The sequence below is a fragment of the Microcebus murinus genome, chromosome 15 (assembly GCF_040939455.1).
Source record: "Microcebus murinus isolate Inina chromosome 15, M.murinus_Inina_mat1.0, whole genome shotgun sequence".
Taxonomy (NCBI): domain Eukaryota; kingdom Metazoa; phylum Chordata; class Mammalia; order Primates; family Cheirogaleidae; genus Microcebus; species Microcebus murinus.
Window position 1 is genome coordinate 17554409 of NC_134118.1, and position 18158 is coordinate 17572566.

An 18158-nucleotide genomic window follows, 5' to 3' on the forward strand; every position below is an offset into this window, starting at 1 on the left:
TTTTCACTATTCTCCCTCTGGCTAAAAGAAACGACACTCTTTTTACTTCTCTGTGGGAAGATTTTCTGAGATGAGAAAAGTTTTCAATAGCTATGCCTAAGAGAGATTTTCTCTTTGTTGCATAGAAGACCCATGTCCTGGATTACATTAGGTTGCTGACAAAACAGAAGACTCTGAGTGTGCTTGCATTTAAAAACATTTTTTGTGTGTGGTATTAAGCTAGAAAGTGTTTTAATTGATGATTTCAACCTTAGATGTTAGGGCCAAAGTTTTTTGTTAGTTTGTCTTTTACTTGGGAAACCTACAGATTATCTGACAGGGAAGGTTATTATTAATACCCAAAGTTGGCCGGGTGTGGTGGCTCACACCTGTAATCCTAGCACTCCGGGAGGCTGAGGCGGGCAGATCATTTGAGCTCAGGAGTTGGAGACCAGCCTGAATAAGAGCAAGACCCCGTCTCTACTAAAACAATAGAAAGAAATTAGCTGGTCTACTAAAATATATAGAAAAAAATTAGCCGGGTATAGTGGCACATGCCTGTAGTCCCAGCTACTCTGGAAGCTGAGGCAGGAGGATCGCTTGAGCCCAAGAGTTTGAGGTTGCTGTGAGCTAGGCTGATGCCATGGCATGCTAGCCCTGGCAACACAGACTCTGTCTCAAAAAAATAATAATAATAATACCCAAAGTCTAAGGAAACTGTCTTTAATATTCACCCTTCTTCTCATGTGAAAAAGAAACTAGAAATGGACGGTTCTGTATAAAATTGAAGTCAGAGAAAGAGGGTAGGGAGGTGGAACTATGAGTTGTGCCCTTCCTAGGTAGAGAAAGGGAAGAATTTAGGTCTGAGAAAGAACATTCAGAGGACCCCTATTACTTTCCTCTTACTCTCCCGAAGTGGTGAGGGAGATGCCTAGGAGACCATCCACCTCCCTCATGGTTTGGAAATAGATTCCTCTGAGTAACCTGAGAGATGGTTAATCTTTGGAAGCTCTTCTTATGCAATTTGAGGAAGTGCTTAATAGGGATCTAGAAACGAAATGACTGGCTTTGCAATGAATAGGAGGACTCACCTCTTCAGTTAATACAACCCATGGAAGGGAGTATGGCACTTTGAATCCCAGGACTGCAGGAAGACATAGCCTTTCTACTCAGTGGCAGCTTCTTGTGCCACCAGCATTAGAAATTTGAAGAAGTCCCCACCTCTTCGGAGGCTGAGGTTGAGAGGATCACTTGAGCCTAGGAGTTCAAGGCTGCAGTGAGCTATGATCGTGCCACTGCACTATACCTTAAGTGACAAGAGTGAGAGCCTGGCTCAAAATAAATAAATGCATGAATGAATAAATTAATTTGGAGGTGGAGGAGCTGAAATAGTCTGGGTGTGGGACCAATCGGGTTAGGCCAAGCCCATGAGGTAAGACTCACATGAAGGGCATACCATTTTTTCTAAAAAAATAATAGTCATATCTGAGGGAAGTAAAGGCTTATTTATAATGCTAAAGGAATTTTGTTACATACATGGATATTTCATAGGAAAAAAAAATCACATCTTTAACCAAGTTTTTAATGGTGCTTTTAAATTTATGGGACACTATTTTGTAAAAGCTTTCAGGGTAGATTTCATATGTTCATCAAATCTTATCTGATTTGAGAGAAAACAGTTTGAGGACTTCCTCTAGTACACCACCCCTTGCTAGAATCTGGATTATTTCAGACATCTACTTTGGCTTCTGTTCACACTGCCTGCTTTTTAAAGTTGTTTCGGTAGAAATAGAATAAATTAACTAAATACAGAGGTTGTTGAACAGTGAGTGTCATTCTACATTTTTATCATACCATATCTGATATAACTCTTGTATTTAGCTTCCTGCATTGTCTTTTTAGGTGACGGTCCTGGAAGCCAAAGACAGAATTGGAGGCCGAGTATGGGATGATAAATCTTTTAAAGGCGTCACAGTGGGAAGAGGAGCCCAGATTGTCAATGGCTGTGTTAATAACCCAATAGCACTGATGTGTGAGCAAGTGAGTTTCTTTAAGATTTGTATTGTAGATAAAAGAAAAACTGTTTCAATTTGCTTATGTGTAATATTTATAAGTTTGTAAAGTAGATAACATATAACAGGTCCCCTCTTCAAAGTAAATAAGAACAATTACACTCTGCCTTTCTGAGAAGGTGGAACTGGAAGATGTAAAATGTTTTTTTTTCCTTTTTCTAAGATCTTTAATTTTATTTGTGTGTTATTTGCAGGCCACTTGGTTAGCTCATAATTTTAGAGTTGCCAAATGTAGCAACTAAAAATATAGGATTCCCAGTTACGTTTGACTTTCAGATAAACGAGAAATTTTTTAATAGAAGTATGTCCCAAATATTACATGCGTTATTTTGCATGCACATTTGAGGCATACTTATGCTTCAAAATGTATGCATTATTTATCTTGAAAGTCAGATTTAACTGGGAAGCCTGTCTTTTGTCTGGCAACCTTACATGATTTCTTTGAAGACCTCTTAGGCCCAAGGCTTTTTTTGAAATATTTATTGATGGTAAATTGAATTTCAGCTTCTGCTGTGGGTGTTTGCGTGTTTGTGTGTTCATTTACTTGAGGGTCCATGGAGGAGATAGAGTATTAGAGCAAGGACAGGCAGTGCCTATCATCTGAAACGTTAGCCAAAAAGTTACAGAGTGCGTGGTATAGGAGCCGTTGCTGCCATCTCACATTCTCATAAAATAAGGTCTTGTAGATTTTTTGCTATTTTTTTCCACTGCCTGACTTTGCTGCCCTGTCCCATGAAGCACGTTTAGCTTTATTTTTGAGAGGTAATAGACCCTTTTCTCCATGAGAGCTCTGTCTAATTTCAGCTTAGAACCTGTAAAATATTTTTTCCAGGGAAAATTATTTTCACCTTCTTATTCTTATTATTTTGAAGCTTGGCATCAGCATGCATAAATTTGGAGAAAGATGTGACTTAATTCAGGAAGGTGGAAGAATAACTGACCCCACTATTGACAAGCGCATGGATTTTCATTTTAATGCTCTCTTGGATGTTGTCTCTGAGTGGAGGAAGGATAAGACTCAGCTCCAAGATGTCCCTTTAGGAGGTATGGGGAGAATGGTGTTCTGATTGTTCCATCTCCGTTTCATTCTAACCTGAGCTTGATCAGCAGTAGGACGTGCGTTCACAAGGGTGGATGTCTGCGACAGGGATAGACTGATGAGTTCTCCAGACTGTTCCTCATTGGGGACTGGGGATTGGAACTGCCCCAGGTGCCTTAGATGCTTGTGTTGTGTGCGCATACACACGGACCTTACTTGACACAGTAGCTGGTGTTTGACAAAATTATCTACATGTTTAATTTTAAATTTCTCAGAGGAGCTTACCTTTAAGGAAATATTTGGTAAGCACTGTGTGAATAAATCATCACATCTTTTCTAGATGAGGGTGTCTATATGCCAGGATTTCTTCTCTTTTCTTTTTGTTGGGCTATAGGTTAAGGTTTTTTCAGTATAATTTGCTTAAGAATGCAAGAATATATATTATAATTTGAGAATTTTAATTCAGAATCTTTTGGCTTTGGTACTTAAATGGGCACTATTAACAACAACTCTTTAGAAAACTTGACTGCCTCGTTTCCACGAGGGTGTCAGGTGAAATTTTACTGTTATTGCTTCTTAAATTGATAGTTATATAACCTACAATTTTGTGACCTGAATGTATCCATTTGTAGTTTCTGGAGGCATGTTGAAGTTTCTTAAAGTGTGAACATTTGAACTCAATTTGCAAGACGTTAATTTGCTCCAACTATATGTTTTTTGCAAGGGGTCTCAATTCTTCAGACTGATATAAACTTCGTCTGTTTGGGGTAAACGTCTCAGTGGCAGGGACTGTCTCTTTTTCTTCTTCCCCTCCTCCTCAGCTACCTCAAGCTACCGCTTCTAAGAGACTGACCCACACTGTAATTGCCCTTAGTAAATGCTGACTGATACAATGACAGAACGCTTTGAGAAACATGTCATAGTGTCCAGATCAATTGGTGGGTCGTTTAAGTTTTCTGGAATTGAGAACAGTTACTATGCTGACTTGCAGGATGCTCTCAGAATTTGGTTAGTGTTTTGCACTTGTGTGGTAGTCGCTGGCTGGGGTTTTTCTTTACGTTTCTTTATGTTTCTTTCAGTCACCAAATAAAAAAGTTTAAAGATATTGCTTTGCCTTGGCTTTATATAAAAAAAGTTAAAAGGGAAGCTCAGGAATACTTACTGTGTAAGTAGTTGTTTCATCATATTAATATTTTATTAAAAAGCTTTAATAATAGTACATGTATCTCTGTAAGGTTATAGTTATACCCTGCCTATTAGTATCTCAGCTGTCTGAGATCTCATTAACACAAAATTGGGAAAACCCAAATATAAATACTAAGAGACTAGATTTCATTTCACAAAGTACGCGTACTAAAGCTTTTAAATATTATTTACATAAAAATCACAATTAAGGCCCCTCTTAGTCTTTTTATACTTTATTTTATATACTATTCTAGCAATATTGGTTTTTCTTCCACCATAAAAATGACAGGAAAGTAGAAACTGCATATCAGGAAGCAAGAATGGGACTGCTTCAAAAGGCACTGAAAAGGCCACAGAGACCCGTGGTCTAGGAACAAATGCTTGACACAAATCCAGAGGCTCCTTGGACATCCACATGTCACATTCTAGTGTAAGAAGTGAAAATGTTAATGAGAACCTTTAGCTATCAAAAAGAAGTTAACCGTTATTTGGTTCAGTCTCTAGTCAGGCAAGTGCTGGATACTTTGTGGAAACTTGGAGTCTGTGATGTATGTGTTGGATGGTTGTCATCACTGAAAAAGTTATAAAGAAGTCACCCACATAAGGATGCTTAGAATTAGACACGAGGCCAGAACCCTCTTCCCCCACCACCGAGCCCCCAAAGAGGAATCTAAGACAATAATGGGAATGATATCACAGGGCTGTGTCTGTATAATTAAAAGTCCAGTTGAATGGGAGAGATAAGTGCTGGGGTTGATGATGGGGAGGGATTTCAGAGGCTTGCAGCAGCTGGGTAATGCTGGCCTGTAAAGGATGGACAGGACGGGGGTAGGGGTGGGGATTCTTGCGATGGGGAGCTGGAGCAGCAGACCTGCAGGGTTGGAATTTCCCAGGAAAAGATTCAGCGGCAGCACAGCACAGCCTGTAAGTGGGCAGCTTGTAGTTGCTGCCTTTGGGAAGGCTAAAACCACAGCCAGCTCTGCCTGGCTATGGTTTTTTGGAATTTACATAGGCAGCGGGGAATCAGTAATTGAAGATACTGAGGCAAAGGGCTGACATGATAAAAGTCCATAATGGGATATTCTTGTTTGGGAGAGACTGTAGCCAATAGTTAGTTTATTTATAGGTCTCTCAGTTGAGGTGAGATGTTACAAGAATTGACTTTAAGGTGACGGCAGTGGCCCAGAAAGGGAATGGCAATCCTCTCTCTGTGTGTATGCACATGTATGTGCAGGACTACTTTTTCTAAATCTAGAGCAAAAGAGGAAACAGTTTTTCAACTAAGCAGAAACGAAACATTTCTGAAGATATGGAACCTACATAGCTTTGTTTCCGGTTAGGATAAGCTTTCACTTCCTGAGAGAAGTCAACCTGATCAAGAGATCCTTTTCCCCCTGAGTTTACTTGGGAAGAGACTTCAGAAGTTTTGGGTTTTGCTGTGTGAAGGAGGTTGAAAGCAAAGGATAAGGAATTAGAGAATCATGTTAATGCTGTTTTTTTTTTTTTCTGCTTTGATCCATTCCCATTGCAGAAAAGATTGAGGAGATCTACAAAGCTTTTATTAAGGAATCTGGTATCCAGTTCAGTGAGCTTGAAGGACAAGTGCTTCAGTTCCATCTCAGTAACCTGGAATACGCCTTTGGCAGCAACCTCCACCAGGTGTGATTGAGTTTTGTGTAACGTGTACTTTGAAAATACTTGTTTTTGCATAGACTTGTATTTTGTGTATCTAAATATTGAACTTGGGCTAGTTTGGATAAACAGGGAAGAATAGTTTTGCTGCTTTAAAAGTTGGAAAACCATGACTTCTGAGCATATATTAACCCCAAAATGTTTTTGGTTTTTTTTTTTTTTTTTTTTTTTTTTGAGACAGAGTCTCACTTTGTTGCCCAGGCTAGAGTGAGTGCCGTGGCGTCAGCCTAGCTCACAGCAACCTCAAACTCCTGGGCTCGAGTGATCCTTCTGCCTCAGCCTCCCGGGTAGCTGGGACTACAGGCATGCGCCACCATGCCCGGCTAATTTTTTATATATATATCAGTTGGCCAATTAATTTCTTTGTATTTATAGTAGAGACGGGGTCTCACTCTTGCTCAGGCTGGTTTTGAACTCCTGACCTTGAGCAATCCGCCCGCCTCGGCCTCCCAAGAGCTAGGATTACAGGCGTGAGCCACAGCGCCCGGCCGGTTTTTTTTTAATGTTTAAATGTTTTTGTTTTTTTTTTTAACAAGAGAAATCCTTTTTTTTTTTTTTTTAAACAAGAGAAATACCTGTGAAGAAGCTCAAAATGTGAAACCAAAGAAAGAAGGGCTGTTGGGCTGAATCAGAGCAGGGCCTCTCTAACTGTCCTGTTTTCCTTGCCCTCTGCAGAGGCCCTTGAGTCATTTCTGTGGAACCATAGAGTCTAAAAACACTGCTCTCTAGATACCAAAATATAGTATCCTTGCAATTCTGGTTTGTTTATTTTGTTAAAATAAACTTAAACTTGAGTCTAACTCATTTAACCAACTGTGACCTTAATACTCCGGTATTCTGTATTTTGAATAGAAACTTCATGGATGATTTAATTTGCACCCTTTGGAGGAACCTTTTCATTTCCATCTGATTCTGCATTGTGATTGGAATCACACTGTTTTCCAAGATCTGTAGAATTTCCATGTTAAAGACAAATAGTTGGCAAATTTATATGGAATTGATCAAACACAGTTTTACCCTCATAGAATTCTCCTTTGCCAGAGTTGTTGATATATAAGATCAACTTTTATTTTTATCAAGGAATGCCCAAGTCATATAGACCTTTTGTTCTAAAATAAACTTTCCTGTGTGTTATCAAGAGACATCTTTCTCCTGACAGTGGTGTCCACCTGGGCTGGTCTGTTCATCCCCCAATTCCTTGATGTGTGCCTTGTGGTTGGTAGCCCTCCCTCCTGCCTTGGATGTCTGTTCCCACCTGGAGCTCCTTTTATTGGGACAGGCTCAGGGATTTACACTTCTGTGTCCCCAACCTCTCTCATTTTCCAGGTGTCTGCTCGCTCCTGGGACCACAATGAATTCTTTGCCCAGTTTGCTGGTGACCACACTCTCCTAACTCCTGGGTACTCCGCAATAATTGAAAAATTGGCCGAAGGGCTAGACATTCGACTCAGATCTCCAGTGAGTATCAACAGTGGTGGGAGGCTCTGGCTTTGCCCTGTTTGGGGAGGATGTGAGGTTTTGGGCATGTGGGTTATTCAGGATGCTGGAGTTTGCTTTGATGTTCAGCCAGTGTCATCAAGTACTTTTGTGTGCAGTTGTAGCCAAGTGGCATTACACATGTCAGGGAGGTTAGCTGCTGCTGTTTGCAAACAATGGTGGCCCAGATACATTTTCATTAATAAGGTGTTCAGGCCGGGCGAGGTGGCTCACGCCTGTAATCCTAGCACTCTGGGAGGGCGGAGGTGGGCAGATTGCTCGAGGTCAGGAATTCGAAACCAGCCTGAGCGAGACCCCGTCTCTACTATAAATAGAAAGAAATTAATTGGCCAACTAATATATAATAGAAAAAATTAGCTGGGCATGGTGGTGCATGCCTGTAGTCCCAGCTACTTGGGAGGCTGAGGCAGCAGGATTGCTTGAGCCCAGGAGTTAGTTAGAGGTTGCTGTGAGCTAGGCTGACGTCATGGCACTCACTCTAGCCTGGGCAACAGAGTGAGACTCTGTCTCAAATAAATAAATAAATAATAAATAAATAAAAATTCAAATTGCTCACAACCTCCCTAACCCAATGTAGTTATTTTTGCTTTTAAATTTTCTCTTCAAATCTTTGTCCCAATGCATTTGTGTTGTACCTTATTGTAGTCATGGAGGTAATTTTATATATATATTTCACTTTATATCATATTGTAAATATTTTCCATATTCTGATGTAGTATTTCTAAGTTTTAATTCCCTGAGTTCAGCTGTAACTCTTTAGATCTCTGAATGCCAGGAAATGATTTCCCATAGCCTTGGAGGTGTAGACTCACATAATATGAGAAAGGGAAAGGATCCTGGGTCACGTGGTCCCATCCCTCATTTTTTCATGGTTGCTTTTGAGCAGGTGCAGAGTATCGATTATTCTGGAGATGAAGTACAAGTTACCACCACAGACGGCACAGGGTTTTCTGCACAAAAGGTAAGTGCTAGGATTCCACTAGGTTAGAGCCCCTTGCTGCCAGGGACCTGGAAAAAGGAGAAACAGTCTTTCCCGCTAAGCGGTTTGCCTTTGGCAATTTGCCTTGGAGCCTTGTTGGATTTCTGATGAGTTATGTATCCCCACTTAGTTTTGTGTAGATGTGCACAGCTGATTACATTGATCTAACATTGTATAGATTCATGGCAGATGGAATTCTGAATAGTGTTCCTCGAAGTGGGTTCTATGGAATGTTAGTCCTGAGAGTTGAACAAGAAAAGAAATTCCTTGCCCAAATAAGTTTGGGAAATATTGCATATTGCACTCTACTTTTAGGGTTAAATAGGAGTTATATGGGGTTAAATAAGAATATATTGAAGGCTCTGGCAAGTTTTGCATTAAATAAATATATTCTACTTTAATTCTGTGCTCAAGTTTTTTTGTGTTTTTTTTTTACCATGGAATCCTTTTTCAGATCAAGAACGTTCTATGTTTTCATCTTGAAACTGTCAGAAGTACTTTTATATAACTTAAATTTTTTGTAAACAGCTTTAGTAAGTACACAGGGCAAGGCACTTGAAATCACCCTGAAATTTATAGTATTGGAGAACAAAGTTGCTTACTTGGGGGTAGAGGGGATTTAATAAACCTTGAAAGCTAATTTTAAGTTTAGTTATGTCTGAAGTGATTGTCAAAAAATATTGATAACTATCACTAGTCTCTTAGACAAGCTGTGCTTTTTATGTTTCACTTGTCTGAAACCTGTTTGATAGTCCTTCATATTCATATGGAAATACAGGAATGCATGTCCTGTGGGAAAGGCAGGGTCTAGATTCAGAATGGGTGGGGTGGGAGGTATCCTAGTGGTATTCCTACCATTAACTAGCTGAGAGACTTTGGACATTCATGTCCAAATCACTTGGGAGGTGCTTGTAAGAAAAGTTGCAAAGGTCGTGTTTTTCAAGCTTCCCGGATGATTCCACTGTGAAGTGCTGGCTGAGAACCTTGGCTACGGGGTCCTTGTCTGTAAGCCCCCAATGTCTAAGGTTCTTCCTAGTGGTAAACATTTTTTAAAAAAACTACTTTTTAAAATTACAAGTCAGCTGGCAGTTCCGCTTCTGGTATCTATAGCTCTGCGTCTTGGTGTCCAGGACAACAGGCTAGTTATGCTTCCCCTGCCTGGTCAACCTCTGCCTGATCCCGGCCAGGCACACGTGCCCTTCTGTGTTTGTGTTCCAGCCTTCCAAAGAAATTAGGGCACAGCTTCAGGCTGCGCTTTGAAATGTTTAAAGCAAATATTTTTATTTTTCTGTAGCTAGCACACATTGTAGTTTATACTGGAAGTTTCCCCAAGCTAGTAAGTGAAAGATTTCCAACCCAACATGATAAACTGATAAACCTTTGACAAACTGTAACTCAATCTAGGCCGCTTCCACTGAGATTAGCTTTTAGTTCCTTTCAGAGATGTGTTTATATCATTTGTCTGTTTACCCAAGTTCTTGTGCTATTGAAAGTTTTTTTGTTATTAAGAAAACATCTAGATTTTATATTTTCTTGCACTACTTATACGTAATCTAACTGGGCGATTTTTTTTTTTTTCGAGTTTTTTTTCTTGGTTGCATGGTAGCTATCATCTCTAAACAGGTTATAAACTTGAGGATAGAGAACATGTTTTATATTTTATAAAGTTTTCATGTGTCAGAGCCTGGGTGTAGTGGCTCACGCCTGTAATCACAGCACTTTGGAAGGCCGAGGCAAGAAGATTGCTTGAGGCCAGGAGTTCAAGGCCAGCCTAGGCAACATAGCAAGACCCTGTCTCTACAAAGAATAAAATCCATCTGGGTGTAGAGGTGTGCACCTATAGTTCCAGCTACCGGGGAGGCTAAAGTGAGAGGATCGCTTGAGCCCAGGAGTTGGAGGTTGCAGTGAGTTATGGTCATGCCACTGCACTGCAGCCTCCTTGACAAAGTGAGACGCTGTCTGTATATTAAAGAAAAAGTTTTCATGTGGCAGAAAATAGTGACAAAAATCACAGGAAGAACTCTAAACTTGCTGTGATCCTAGAATTGAGGGCTAGAGTAGATAGGGTGCCTGGTCTTCAACTCCATCCCACGCTCTTCCTAGTGTGTCACCCTGTACCGCAGATGTGGGAAAGTAAGCACACACACTCTTCCCAGACTCCCTTGCAGCTGAGGTTCTAAATACGAATGAGGCTCATCCAGTCTAATGTATCTGCATGAGATTGGAACGTATAGGATGGTTTTTGCTTTACTTCTGTTGCCTCTGCTAACAAGCACAGTGGTCGAGGTGTTTGGTTCTTCTGCAGCAGGGATAATGGAGGTCCCAGGGTTCAGTCAGTCACTACTAGGGAGTGAAGGGGTGGGGTGTGAGACACCATTTTGCAGGCGCAGGTTGATCTGTATGGGGTATGTGATTCTGGAGCTGGTAGCAGCAGTAATGGCTTTCTGAGTGTAGAAGTGGTAACGTGGTCTGGAGCCAGAAATTTCCTGATTTTTATGCAAGGCAGCCGCTTACTTTGACCTGGTTTTGAGAGTCATTCTTGAAGGCCCAACTTTTCAAATCTATTTCTTCAGCCCTTCTAAATGATTCTTTATACCCACTTGCTACCCTGCAATAAATTGCCTTTCTATTTAGAAAAATTTCATGTAACTTTACCCAGTTAAAATAATTCCTAATGTTATATGCTTTATCGTTTATGAAGCATTGTAAATCTAAGTTTTACACACTGCCCTAATCCTTTGAGGTTAGTGGGGCAACTGTTACCTTCGCTTTATAGATGGTTAGCAGAGATGAGTGGCAGGGCTTGCCACACATTAGAATGGATCAGAAATGATAGAGTTCTCCTGACTCCATATTTAGGGCTATTTCCTCCCATAGCACTGCTTTTTAGGGTTGGAGTCTGCTAATTTTTCTTACAATTATTGTTAGCCATCAGGACTTTTATGCAAATTCATTTATGTGGATGCTCAGCCAGGCACCCATGTGCAGTGAACAACCTGCACCATCCAAACATGGCAACCCTTATTCTTACCAGTATAACAACACAGTCATGTTGATAATCTCATGATTGGCAATAGAGAGCTTAGAGTTTGTAAGAAGCTATATTTAAAAACACTGAGATTTTCCTGGAAATAAACCCACTGAGTAGTTGTGGTGTTAGGTTCTGTTGCTGTTTGTGTGTTAACTGTTAATTATTTCCCACAGGTATTAGTCACTATACCACTGGCCTTACTACAGAAAGGTGCCATTCAGTTTAATCCACCGTTGTCGGAGAAGAAGATGAAAGCTATCAACAGTTTAGGTGCAGGCATTATTGAAAAGGTGACTTAAATTACTTCAGCCTCAGAACTAGAGCGATTATTAATAATATCAGATAATAGGCTTTAACTTCTGATATGGGGTATCCAAAGTATAATGTGGGTAATATTTGAATCTAAAGAAAATTCAGAGATTTCCTTTTCATTTGAATAATTGTTCATGAAGAAGACAAAAGAACATCAAAACAAAAGTAGGATGCCTGGCTGAGGTCTTTGAGTTTTGAGTTTAGGAGAATGAATCTTGTTATTCAACGTTTGAATTTGGTATAAGCAGTTCTTTCCCCCTTGCCCCCCTCTGCTTTCCTCGTCTATCCTCCACTCTTTGGCCCCAATGAAGACATGGTTTCCTTCCTCTGCCTTTAAAATCTCCTTTAGCAGAATCTGCCAGCACTGCAGTAGATCCTGGCAGACCTATACATAGTTAGAATTGAACTTGAATTGAACTAGAATTGGACATAGGCTTCAAGAACAAATCTCAGGAATGATTTACATTTTCAGATCAGCCTGTAGGTTGTCAGCAGGTCCCACCTTTTTACCTGTAGGAGTGTAGAATTGGATGGTGTAAAAAGTGGGACGTCACCAAGAGCATAAACGAGGTCAGCAGAATGGAAAGAGGGAGTATTTTGGTTTGTTCCTTTGAACATAGTTTGTTTTAGAGTAGAGCTGCAGGTTGCTTCTGAGAGATTGCTTGTGCTTTTGATTCGAGAAAATACTTAACCATCTTTCTCTTGCTTACTTTCCAGATCGCCTTGCAATTTCCTTATAGGTTTTGGGACAGTAAAGTTCAAGGGGCTGACTTTTTTGGTCACGTTCCTCCTAGTGCCAGCAAGCGAGGGCTTTTTGCTGTATTCTATGACATGGATCCCCAGGTAAAATCATTTGTGAATTGTGCTTTGAATTCCCTCTTTAAAGTTTAGAATTTGGCTTGATAATTACTCACATGTCAAGCTCAGGAGTTAATGAATATTGTGGAGACACATGATCATGTGTATATTCTGGGCGGACATATGGACTGGGACATTTTCCTATTGGACTGGGACGTTTTCCTATAGGACAGGAGCCCCAATATTTGCCATGTTTTCTTGAAGTACTATTGTTGCTCCCTGGGACATGAATTGGCTGGTTGTGGAAACTATTATTTTTGGTCGATAGGGCGATTCTTCTTAGGAGAGCTGGCGACAGCACAGTGAGAGAGAGGGGCTTGAAACTTGCTCTCTGAGGGTCCTCTGGTGCACCGTGAAGGAGGGGTTGGGTGTGGTGTGAGCCAGGGAAGGGAGAGGAGAGGTCATCCCTGGAACTCGATAGCTGTGATGGTTTTCCCTGCTGTCGCTTTGCTGCCACACAAAAGAATCGCAGCTGTTGTTTCTTACTTTCTCTTGGTTTCAAGAAACTGTTCAAAAGGGGGTCGTCAGAAAGGGCTCCCATGTGAACCCTTTTTAAGTATTCACCGAGAGCAGAATTTCTTTACCACGTGAGAAGAGTTTTTTCCCCCATTATTTTATCTGCAGAGTTCCCATCTCAATCTCTTCCTACTTCTTCTGAAACAAGTTGTTGTAAGTGAACAGCCAAGGGTAGCACGAATTTGCTCTTCACCTTACACTGGAGCGGACAGATGGTTAATGCGTGGTCGTGAGAAAATGGACTGGCAATTGAAGGAGGGATAAGGGACAGTCGGAAATAATGAAATTTAATTTGTGGGGATGAGGCCTTTACCTTTTTGGAACCAAGCATCTGGAGACTTCTATACCCAAAGCAAAAGACATACCTTGCTTTTCTCTCCCGGGCTCCAGAAGAAGCACAGCGTGTTGATGTCCGTGATTGCTGGGGAGGCCGTGGCGTCCATCAGGACCCTGGACGACAAGCAGGTGCTGCAGCAGTGCATGGCTACGCTCCGGGAGCTGTTCAAGGAGCAGGTCAGAGGAAGCCCTTCTTGGAAGGAGGATCCCATGCTTGCTGTTAATGTTACGTGCTCTTCAGAGTGGATGTGGGACCCGAAGCCACCAGTGTGTCTGAGGAGGAAGGGAGCCAAGCACTGGGCCCTGCTGTTCTTTCTTCTAGCATCCCACCTTCCACTTAGGCCCCTCGATGAGTCTTCTAGGGCTGCCATAATGTCCTCTCACCCGCAGACTGCAGGGCTTCCACAGCAGAAATTTATTTCCTCACGGTTGTGGAGGCTGGCAGTCTGAGATCAAGGTGTTGGCTTCTCCCGAGGCCTCTCTCTTTGGCTTGTAGGTGGCCGTCTTCTCCCTGTGTCCTCATGTGGTTGTCCCTCTGTGTGTGTCTGTGTCCTCATCCCTTATAAGGACACCAGTCAGATTAGATTAGAACCCACCCACTGACCCTTTGTAACATAATTACCCATTTTTAAAACCCTGTCTCCAAATACAGTCATATTGTGAGGTCCTGGGGGTTAGAACTTTAACATAGGAATTTGGGTGGGACCCAGTGCAGCCCATAACAGTGCTCTGTACTTCTCTTTTCACAGTTGTCTTCCTTCATTTTTTCTCCTCACATCATGCACACCCCGCATTCACTCAGGATGTGAGAGGCTCAACATTTTCTGTAGATTCTGTATTTACCCAAACCCTAGAAGCTTTGACTACAACCTTCTTTGAAAGAGGGACATTGTCCAGAATTTTCTCATACCCCACATAGACAAGTCTCCTTTCTGTCTTTTCTCCAAGGAGCTAATTTATATTAGCCAGTATACTGAATTTCATCTTCTCTGGAGATTTGTAAATGGTTGTGGCTTTTGTCTTTTCCCGATAAAAGAGCAAAAATAGAAGTGACTCAAACATTATATAAATTAGAGAGGGACATTCAGCTATGTTGCTAATTTTATATGAAAGGATGTAACTAGTGATGTGATTATATCACACAATAGACCCTCACTTGGGGTTCTTGTCTAAAGGTTGTTTTTAAATTAGTTGTTTGGAACTGAGCACACAGTTGCCATAGGAATATTTTTCATGATGATGCTTGTCAGAGGCCAGCCGGCAAAATTACAGTAGTTCCCCTTCATTCGAGGTTTTGCTTTTCCATGGTTTCAGTTACCTGAGGTCAACTGGGGCCTGAAAATATTTAATTGAAAATTCCAGAAATAAACAATTCATAAGTTTTAAATTGTGGACAGTTCTAAATGGCACGATGAAATCTTGAGCCATCCTGCCCCGCCCTGCCTACGACGTGAATCATGCCTTTGTCCAGCATCTCCACCCTGTAGATGCTCCCACCTGTGAGTCACATAGTAGCCATCAGTTATTAGATCCAGTCACATCACTTTTATGCCCGTATATTGTTATAATTCTACTTTATTACTGTTCTTCTCTGACTTGTGCCTAACTTGTAAGTTAAAACTTTAGCATATGTATATATAGGAAAAAAAATAGTATGTATAGGGTTTAGTACTCTCCATGGCTTTAGGCCTCCACTGGGTGTCTTGGAATGTATCCCCTGAAGATAAGGGGAGGCTTCTGTATCTTAAATTTGGTGAATGGGAAACATATCCTTGTATCGCTGTTTTGTGGAGAAGCCTGTTGAGGATTCCAACTTGTGATCCGAAGACTCCGCCCTTCCCCTTTCCACTCTGAGCTAGAGAAGACTCCGGGCCACCATCTCTCCGGCACATGCCAGGCAATGAAAAGGGAAGGCCCGAACTCTTGGCCATTCATGATGGCCCCGTAGGTGGGGAGACATATCCCTGGCAGAAGGAAGAAGTACAGGAATGAGGGAATTGTGATTGTGGGTTGGTGGGACAGGAGATTGACGATGAGGTGCAGAGGCTTAAAGGAGGAGGAGGAACATCCTGAGAACTGTTGTTTCAGAATGCTCAGAGTGAACTCAGTCCTAAAGGGAGGGAGACATATGTATTTGTAATTTGGGTTGCACCGTGTCTAAGCCCCTTCTTGACCCTGTTTTATAATTCCTTTCTGTTGGATGCAGGAGGTCCCAGATCCCACAAAGTACTTTGTCACTCGGTGGAGCACAGACCCATGGATCCAGATGGCATATAGTTTTGTGAAGACAGGTGGAAGTGGCGAGGCCTACGATATCATTGCTGAAGAAATACAAGGAACCATCTTTTTTGCTGGCGAGGTGTGTGTCTTGATTCCAAATCCACTTAACTTGTATTTTGGTTTCTTTAAAGTGGTATCTTCCCAGAGTTTAAAAACCAAGTCAAATACGGTTGAAAGTATTATGATCACAAACGGCAGAAGCTTTCTCAACAGCCTCCTCATACTCCCAGAGGCAGCGTCTTAACTCTTCCAGCTGTTTCTTTTGGACTTGACTTCATATTTTGAAACAATATGTTGCTATCTTCTGATTTAACATTGGACATATCTACTTCTTACACAGCTTTGTTTTCTTGGCAGTCATAATGGCCCCTTTGGTTTATAAGCATAACTCTTCTGGTCTCCCCTACCCTTTGGCCATCTCTAATTCACAGGCGAATCTCTCTGAGTTGGCCTGTTAGTTCCAGTCTTTGAACTCCCCCTTCCTGGAGTCCTCCTCCCTCTGCTCCAGTCCACACTGGTTGATCTCTGAGATTACTCAAGAGCCTCCTCCTGGGCCTTTTTCTTTTTTTTTTTAAACCACTCTCTAGCATTGGGCCTCTATTTCCAAGATCCCCTCTCTTCTTTCTTGAATTACTTCTGTTGAAAAAATGTTATTCTGACTTCTGATCCTTTCTGTGCCTTTTTTCATTCCTTGTAATCTATAAACTCATGTTCCTCAATCTTAGAATTTTCTTCATTTTATTATTTATCTGGTCAAGAAAAAAAAATTCTTTATTTCTAGATCTTCTGTTCCGTATCTTGGAACTCTTGGGTTGACCATCTGATCTCTTGTTTAATATTATTCATCTCTTTTTATTCTGCTTTTGGGGAGATCTTTTAAATCTTCAAACCCTCAAATTAACTTAAAATTTTGGCTTTTACTTTATGAATTCTTTGTTTGCAAGATGTTCCTTTTTGGTAATAGCCTCTTCTTGCTTCATAACTTGTTTCTGTTTGCCTCCTCCCTACCTGATATCCTCAGAGTTCCTATTTTGTGTGCTTTAGTCTCTGCCTACTACACTTCCAAATCCCCAACTGTCAGCTCAGATTTGAGTGAGGCATTTTTTAAAAGCCACATGAAAGCTTCAGCAAGCTCAATAACTGGTGGCTAGATCCACAAACATCACTATCTATCTAGAAACATTCAGTTTCTCTTTGGTGGAAGCTTAACTTCTAGCATTGTGGGCAGTAGAAGCCTCATTGTTAGTTATGAAGACTTAATCCTCATTTTGTTTGGTGCCTCATCCTGCTAAGTCAGATCCTGTTGCATAGAGTCGAATGGTCATTCTGATGAGGAATATAATTTGTTTCTATAGTTTTTATTTATTTTTCTTTGGAAAACCTGAGAGATCCATCGTTTTTAAACCAATTGTGTTTTTACCCCATGCCAGTCTCTGCCTCCAGGGTTCCTCATGCCTCCAATGGCTGAGATTTTGTAAGGATTCTCTGGGATGAATTGGTTTGCTTTTTGTTGTTAGACCTCCCAGTCCAAACTTAAGAGTGAATTCTGTTACCACTTTCATCTGTGTTCATACTTTATGTACTGTGGTTCAGGAGTATAACATGCCTTGCAGTTTAACCTAAAATAGAGTTAGTGTTTTTGTTTACAAAAGAATGTCATCTCAAAACCAGGTGTCTCTGATTACTCTTTGACCTATGCAGAGCCAGCTTTGTAGGAAGGACATAAAGGTGGCATGCTGGGCAACAAATGCCAGCTGCTTCCAAGAGATGGCTGTTTGAGGGTCCTGTGTCTTAAGGTCATGAGCATGTAACCTTTCTTGCTTTCTCCTTTGCTGCGTTGATACAATTACCTCACCATCTAAAAACTAACTTCTCTGAAGCTGCTCTCACTGCCATTTTCTCCCCTTGCTAGTAATTGTATTCCTACTGACCTGAGTCTTTGGCACATGGATGTTTTCTTCTATCCCAGCCATTAATTTAGAGGACTATCAACTTCACTTCTTGCACTGTTCCTTGTCCTTCATTTTTATGGCCTGTCCAACTCCACTTCAGCTCTCCCTTCCCAGACCTTGTCATTATCACTTCCCACTAATACGGGCCTCCCCCTTTCCTAGCCTCCTGCTTTGCTTATTCTATTCTCACTACAGCCCTTCCTTGGAAGTGAGGTTCTGCTGTCATTGACGGTCTGTTTACTTCCTCCAATCCAAAAGCCCTCACATTTTGTCTTTTTCTTGTTGACTTTAAAGTCCCTGGTGTATCCTTTTGAGTAATTTAACCTTCTATGCCTTCGTTCTATATAATTAGCAAAACTCCCTATGTGGAGAAATGGCCATTCATTTTCTGTACTTTTTTCACTTATCTCTGAATGTACCAGCTAGATTA

At 41.1% G+C, this 18158-nt stretch overlaps 1 protein-coding gene across 3 annotated transcripts in view; it reads left to right on the plus strand.

The window, feature by feature from the left end:
* The window catches only part of KDM1B (lysine demethylase 1B), a 53013-nt gene that overhangs the window by 32707 nt on the left and 2148 nt on the right, over positions 1-18158 (plus strand). For all 3 annotated transcript variants that reach the window (XM_012753531.3, XM_076010490.1, XM_076010491.1), the window contains 9 exons: positions 1882-2019; positions 2924-3095; positions 5807-5934; positions 7294-7425; positions 8351-8425; positions 11648-11764; positions 12504-12629; positions 13551-13673; positions 15703-15855. In XM_012753531.3, coding sequence (XP_012608985.1) covers positions 1882-2019; positions 2924-3095; positions 5807-5934; positions 7294-7425; positions 8351-8425; positions 11648-11764; positions 12504-12629; positions 13551-13673; positions 15703-15855 — 1164 coding nt within the window. The remainder of the gene's footprint in view (positions 1-1881; positions 2020-2923; positions 3096-5806; positions 5935-7293; positions 7426-8350; positions 8426-11647; positions 11765-12503; positions 12630-13550; positions 13674-15702; positions 15856-18158) is intronic.